The 7,192-nt window shown below is 47.0% G+C and overlaps 1 protein-coding gene across 1 annotated transcript; it reads right to left on the reverse strand.

Annotated features, from left to right (window-relative positions):
* Positions 1-4,771: 4,771 nt before the first annotated feature.
* Positions 4,772-6,829, reverse strand: LOC140916617 (uncharacterized). The gene has a single exon (XM_073358290.1). The coding sequence runs from the start codon at positions 6,827-6,829 to the stop codon at positions 4,772-4,774; it is 2,058 nt and encodes a 685-aa protein (XP_073214391.1).
* Positions 6,830-7,192: the final 363 nt, after the last annotated feature.

Here is a 7,192-nt window from a genome sequence, read left to right on the forward strand (position 1 = left end):
AGGCAAGAGGAGCTGGGGAGCTCCAGCCTGGTAACTCCCCAGGCTGCAGGCCTTGTGCAAGGCCTACAGAGGTACTGGGGTTGCAGAGGTGTAGCCTGCAAAGGCAGCCGGTCCAACCCCCAACTTGCCAATGATGAGTGGTTTAGACTGCAGTCTGCCCCAGTGAGCAGGGGCTGAATGATGACTGGCAGTAGCCACTGAGGCAAGGTGGGGATAGAGGGTTGGGAGTTCCCCTGGGAGGGGAGACCCAGAGTGTGAAGGCACTGCTAGGGGGCCGCACCCCAAAGTAAAGGGGCACCGGGGTCCAAGAGGAACCTGGAGGCCAGCGGCAGGCGAGACACCAGCCAGAGAGAGGCGCTCCATATGCTGGAGAGCTAATTCCCAAGATGATCAGCAGGAGGTGCTGTGGCGGCGAGTCTTCGCATGGCTACAGGGCCAGTACTGACTAAGCATGAAAAAACAACTTCCTTCAGTTTGTTTTCTTAATGTCAGAGTCAATTCTGGTGGCATAGGGAAGGTTATTCTTCTGTTGAACACTGTTTTCAAGTTAGAGATCTTTCAATAGCCATCAACTTTCGGAAGCACGAGATTAAGGAAGAACAATCTAATATGGATACAGCTGACATCAAGATATCATTTGTATTTCACATACTTGTGTTCATCAACTTATTTTCCTGTAATACTCCCATAAAGTTTCAAATAAAAAAATTGGACTGCCTGTGGATACCTGCATAATCCCAAGAATTGTCTCCATATCTGCCTACAAATAAATGTTGTAACAGATGAACTACAACAGATGATGGGCAATACACAGCTGATTTACATTGCAAGCATAGTGCAGAACAACTAGTGTGGATCTGGCATGAGAAATATACCACTTTATCCTCATTATACTTACATTTGCAGATATTCAGGAAAGACTTTAATTGTAGCTCTTCAAAACACTTCTCCTATAGAGCAAAACAGGTAAATTGTTACCTTTCAGATGGTTTGGTGGACAAGTGAGATGTTCAGTGTATAGTTCAGTTCAATTTTACAAAACTCCCTGTAATCAAAATACTGTCTTTTTTAAATCAGCAAAACTAATAATCTTTTCAAGCTGAATTTAGTTCTCATCAAAGGTTATTGGCTTTGACAGCTCTCAAACCCAAACTCCCTTTGTTCTTAAAACAGCAGCACAATCTTCCTTACAATGCTTTCTCAGTGTTGTTCAACTGGCCTAGTGAAATGACCCCTGGAAGTTGAAGACATGATCAACATACATACTCATTCAGCCTGTGGCCTCTCTGTTCACACTGATAGCAAGGGTGAAAATAGCGCTAGTAAGGGTAGTGGTTGTGTGAAGTGAACATTTTTTCATTACACCTTGACAGCTTATGTGAAATTAGTCATTGGTCTATCAATGAGACATTGTTGACTAATAGCTCAGATCTAATTTGGACTAATAGCCAGGCCCTCTCAGAGGTCCAGAAAGGCCCACGCCACTTCCAGCTTTTGAGGCTCCTAGCCATAATAAAAATAAAAAATTATGACATGAAAACAAAATAAGGCACCAAAAAAAAGACATAATTTGAACATTTTTTTATTTAACAAATGCTTTTCTAGCCTTTTTCTGTGCAAATGCACTAATTATTGAGGAAAAATCTAGCTTTCGTGTAATGTCACAGTTGATATTAAGCATGACGAGCCCATTCAAATGCTCTTGTCCCATAGTTGAATGGTGATAGTTCTTTACCTGCTTCAACACATTGTTAGGGAAAAAGGTTTCCCCTCCCGTCTAGGGTTAGGAGGGTAGCCTTCCCTGGACTTCTGTATTAGCCAAACAAAACACAGAGTCTTGGCTCTTTGATAAAGTGAGGCACTTTAATGCTAGCAAGTACGACAGCTGAAGGGCTCACCAATTCCTTTACAGAGGAAAATGGTGAAGCCCCGAACAAAGAACAGAGATGGGCTTTTATAGCCTGGTTCAACATACAGTGTGATATCTCTTCCAGTTCAAGCCGGTTAACCCAGTCTGTTTGAAGTTCTGGGGTAGGTATACACATGGAGGCTTATCTGTATAAGGAATTCTTTCCCCAAAGCGGGGAGTACAGGTTACACACAGTTCACATTCCTTCTACCCATAATCTGAGAGAGAAGACAGATAAGCATAGAAAAAAGACAGAGGCCTAGCTTTACATGATTATAGGGTTGTTTTCTGGTTCTTTTCTTTATCAGTTCCCCTCTTTGAGCCTGAAGATAATTATCTTACATGGCTCATTATTCATTGTTTAACAAGTTCATATGCTTTTCATCTTGGTTAACACCACCCTTTCTTATATATAATATCTTTGCTGGGCTCATGGCTTTGGTACATACCCGGTGGAAGAGGGCATAACAACTGGACACACAGCAGACCCACAATCATAAGGAATCCCACTCCATACACAAACAAGGTTTTTAGCCATCCAAAGTTAGGCAACCAGCTGGTGAGCCAGCCTCATAAGTCAAAGCCCACACTGGGAGAAATATAGGCCTGCTTATGAAAGAAGGCTGACACGTTTGCAATTATATTAGTATCCGTGACCATGCGTCCGCTTTGATTCACAAAAAAGGCAGCGTGTGGCATTGAGAAATGTGCACACCCCTCCCTGCGCACTTAAAAGCTGATCCAGGGCCAACCTGTTTTGCATATTGTAACGGGCTAGTGAGCTTATTTCTTCTTGCAAGGCTTGGATGGCATCTCGAGTGGCGTTAGTAAATATTTCCATTTCGGCTGACATATTTTTTAGAGCGTATTCAAGTTGGCCCACCCCCACCCACGGAAAAAGAATATGGAAGGCTCACATGCCTGCACTGCCTTCCTCGACAATAGGATTATAACTGGTATCTCGACGGGTTCGTCGAGTTGTGTCTTTGATTTCTATTAAGTCTCTACGATGCATCCCTCCTGGCCAGGCGAAGGCCACCGTGCATCTTCCTAACCACTTTGGGGGCAAGGTTTTTCCTGCCCAAGTACCACAAACCCACCATAAATGGTGATCTCCTAATACTATGCTATAGTTGCCTTTATTGCCCCCTGAGTTCTGAGAAACATCCTGCAATCGTCCCACCAGGGATGCAGCATCATCAGGATTGGGTCCTATCCCCCCCAATTTCCATAATGTAAGGCCAGCAAATTGAGTCGTGTTTTCTCTGAAAATGTACCCCACATAGCCTCCAGCATGGCCATAGTTGGCTACCTCAGTACCATTGGGATACAGCAAAGAGTAGTGCCTGCATTTTTTCCCAAAATTAGAATTTTCTCACAGTGGGTTTTTGGGTATTTTCCCAGAGTAGTTTTACCTCGGGTGCATAGCGACCTTTTCTCTACGCACAAGGGGGCCTTAACAAGCAAGTCTGGGCGATGGTTCGGGATCCAGGTCCTAAAATCTATGGGTCCCCTTCCCCTTTTTTCCTTTTGGCCGTACCATGCCGAACCATTTTGCCAAGAATCGAGGAGCGCTGGAACTGGCAAAATGGGGAACCCTTGCAGTGAATGGGAGGAGAAGTGGGAACACACCCAACAATCACTAACATTCCATGCGTTGGTTAAATGTTGGGCTAATTGTAGAAACGTATTTTTATCCCAAGCCCCCAGGGCAGAGGTCCAGGTTAGCGCCCATAGCCATGCATACATTATAAACACTACCAGCTACTAACAACACAAAAAAAATAATATTAATACAATATTTGTAACAGTATAACTAATGCTCCAGAGTTCTGTAACTGCTTCTAATTCTGCTGACTGACCGGTACACAGTTCATGTAGAAGCGGCGGTTGTGATGGCAGTCGTTGGGGATGTTGGAGCAGGAACCTTTTTACAGTGGCTGCAGTGCACCCATCTATCGATGCCCTCGACCTTCACTGCAGTTGGAGTAGTCAGAAGGACTTGGGCCGGGGCCGACCACCTTGGTTCCAGGCAATGCTTCCTTCGATGGATTTTAACACAGACAAAGTCACCTGGAAAAAGAGAGTGCGCACAAGTATCAAGCGGTAAAGGTTGCGCATCTTTTACTCTGGCCCACGCATCACTCAATGCATTTTGCAACATGCGACGATAACCCGCCAACTTATCTTGCCCAGCCATTAATGAAGTTTTTGCTGGGGCAAACCCGTCTACACTGGTTAGAGGAATCGGCAAGGGTTGGCCAAATAGAATTTCGAACGGTGTCAACGAATGCTTCCTATGGGGTGTATTACGAAGATTGGTTAACACTATGGGTAACACTTCAGGCCACTTTAATCCAGTCTGCTCGCATAGCTTTGCTAATTGGGTTTTTATCAGCCCATTCACCCTTTCTACTTTTCCTGAACTTTGTGGATGATAGGGAGTATGCAAGGCCTGTTTTATGCCGAGGGCCTTCGCTAAGTGTTGAATAATTTGGGAAGTGAAATGGGGGCCTTGGTCACTTTCCAAGCGAGTCATTATCCCAAAGCGGGGAAGAATATCCTTGAGGAGACACTTTGCTACGGATACTGCATCTGCCCTTCGAGTGGGGAAAGCCTCAAACCACCCTGAAAAAAGGTCAACCAGGACAAGCAAGTGTTTTAGTCCTGTCACTGGTGGTAAGTCCATGAAGTCCATCTGGACCACAGCAAATGGGTACTCAGGCAGTTTGCAATGTCCCATAACTTGTGGTTTGATTGCTCCTTGATGATTATACCGTTGACACAATTCACACTGTGCAGTGACGGTCTTCGCAGCTGCATGGACCCCCGGAGCAAAAAACAATTTCTCCATTTGAGCCACTAACCCCCCTTTCCCAGGTGCGAGGCCAGGTGGAGTGCCTGGGAAACCTGAGGGAGGAGTTGTCTTGGGAGAACCGGACGACCATCCGGGCTGACGTAGAGGTTGTCCTCATTTAGGTGGCATCCAATGGATTTCCAATGGCTAACTTCGGCCGGGGGCGTCGTCTGCTGGGCAGAGAGCAAAACGGCCGGCATCACTGGTTGCAGTAGCAGGGGTGCCAAAAAAGGAAAAGGGGCTGGAGCCCCACAGAGGGCAGCATGATGGGCCGCCGAATTGGCTGCAGAATTTCCCTTGGAAACCTCATCCGAGGCGCAGGAGTGGCCCTGACAGTGTGTAACCGAAACAGCTGCAGGGAGTTGAATAGCCTCTAACAAGGCCAAAATCAAGGCAACATGGGAGATCTGAGAGGCACTGGAGGTAAGGAACCCACAATGTTTCCAAAGTTGTCCAGTAGAGTGGCATACTGAAAAGGCATATTTGGAGTCAGTATAGATGGCCACAGTTTTGTTTTCAGCTAATTGACTGGCCCTAACAAGCGCCAGGAGTTCTGCTGCTTGCGCTGACTTTTGAGTAAGTAAGGCATGCGCTTCAAGCGTTGTCATCAGGGTAACGACTGCATAGCCAACTCGTAAGGCCCCAAACTCGTCCCGACAGGCGGAGCCGTCACAAAACAATTGGAGGTCAGGATTCTGCAATGGAATATCGGAGAGGTCAGGACGAGGCGTGGAGATCAAATCCACCAAGTGGAGGCAATTATGAGGTTCCCCGTCCTCAGGCAGAGGCAAAAGGGTTGCAGGATTCAGGACTTCGCAGCGGCGTAGGGTAACAGCCTGATTGGCGAGCAAGGCCAACTCGTACCTGGTCAATCTGGCTGCTGTGAGGTGCTGCGTGGATCCATGATTAAGAAGCGTTGCAATGGCTTGAGGCACTTGAACTAGAAGAGGGTGGCCCAAGATAAGTCCCAAAGCTTTCTCAACCAATACAGCGGCAGCCGCAACAGCGCGGAGACAGGGCGGAAGACCCTGAGCCACTGGGTCAAGAAGGACCGAAAAATAAGCCACCGGTTGCTGGCCAGGCCCAAAGGGCTGAGTTAGCACGCCAGACGCCGTGCCAGATTGTTCATGGCAAAACAAGGTGAAAGGCTTTGCGTAATCCGGTCTGCCCAGGGCTGGTGCAGAAGTTAATGCTTGTTTGAGGGCGGTAAGGGTGTTGTTGTGTAGAGTTGTCCATGGCAGGGGTTCGGGAACGGAATCCAGCAGCAAATTGGTGAGGGGGTGCGCTAACTCCGCATAAGCCGGAATCCAGGCTCTATAGTAGCCACTTGCTCCCAGTAACTGGTGGAGTTGTTTTTCAGTGGTAGGCCTCGGCATACTCAGAGCGCTTTCAATCCTGTCCTGAGTAAGTGCAGTAGAGGCATATGAAATACAATGCCCTAAATATTCCACCTCGGGTTGGGCAAACTGTAGCTTGGAGAGTGCCACCTTGTGACCTTTTTCGGCCAATGCAAAAAGAAGGATTCGAGTGTCTTGTACACAGGCAGTCTTGGCTGTAGAGCAAAATAACAGATCATCAACGTATTGAATCAAAGTAGAACCCATAGTCAATGAAATAGAGTCCAGATCTCGCTTTAAATACTGGCTGAAGATGGTAGGGCTCTCCCTGTAGCCCTGAGGGAGGCGGGTCCATACGTATTGACATCCGTCAAAGGTAAAGGTAAAGGCAAATAGGAACTGTGAGTCTGGGTGCACAGGGATGCTGAAAAATGCTGAAGACAGATCAATCACAGTAAAATAAGTAGCTCCTGGGGGAATAGCAGTTAAAATAGTTGCTGGATTGGGAACAACCGGAGCTCTCGGGATCACAATAGCATTAATCAGTCTGAGGTCATGCACGAAACGGTAAACCAGTTTGCCATCGGGGCCAGGCTTGGGTTTCTTAACAGGAAGAATAGGTGTATTGCAAGGGCTGGTAGCCTCTTTAATGATTCCTTGAGTTAAAAGCTGTTGTAGGACTGGCCGAATGCCCTCTATGGCCTCTTTAGGCAATGGATATTGCATTTTTCAGGGCAGAGGGATGTCTGTACGGTAAGGGATATAAACCGGTTCTGCGGACTTTAAAAGTCCAGTTTCAGTGGACGCCGAGGCCCACAATGCTTCAGGACTATCAGATAACTCAGCCGGGACAAGGGGGGCACTGGGTGTCATTGTGGTGGCATTAGTGGCTAACAATGCCATTACCGTAGCTTCAGGGACGGAAGTAGGGACTGAGATATATAGCCCCTCCGGGCTGCAAGTTATAGTTGCTCGTAGTTTACATAACAAGTCTCTGCCTGATAGATTTGCAGGACAGGAAGTTGCAATTAAAAAGCTATGATCCTCTGATAACGGGCCAAGCTGGGCCGTTTGCTCCGCAGTTAGAGG

This window comes from Lepidochelys kempii, chromosome 8 (genome assembly GCF_965140265.1).
Source record: "Lepidochelys kempii isolate rLepKem1 chromosome 8, rLepKem1.hap2, whole genome shotgun sequence".
Lineage (NCBI taxonomy): Eukaryota > Metazoa > Chordata > Testudines > Cheloniidae > Lepidochelys > Lepidochelys kempii.

Coding starts and splice junctions, on each gene's coding strand:
- LOC140916617 (XM_073358290.1), bottom strand. CDS start 6,829: ATGCAATATCCATTGCCTAAAGAGGCCATAGAGGGCATTCGGCCAGTC.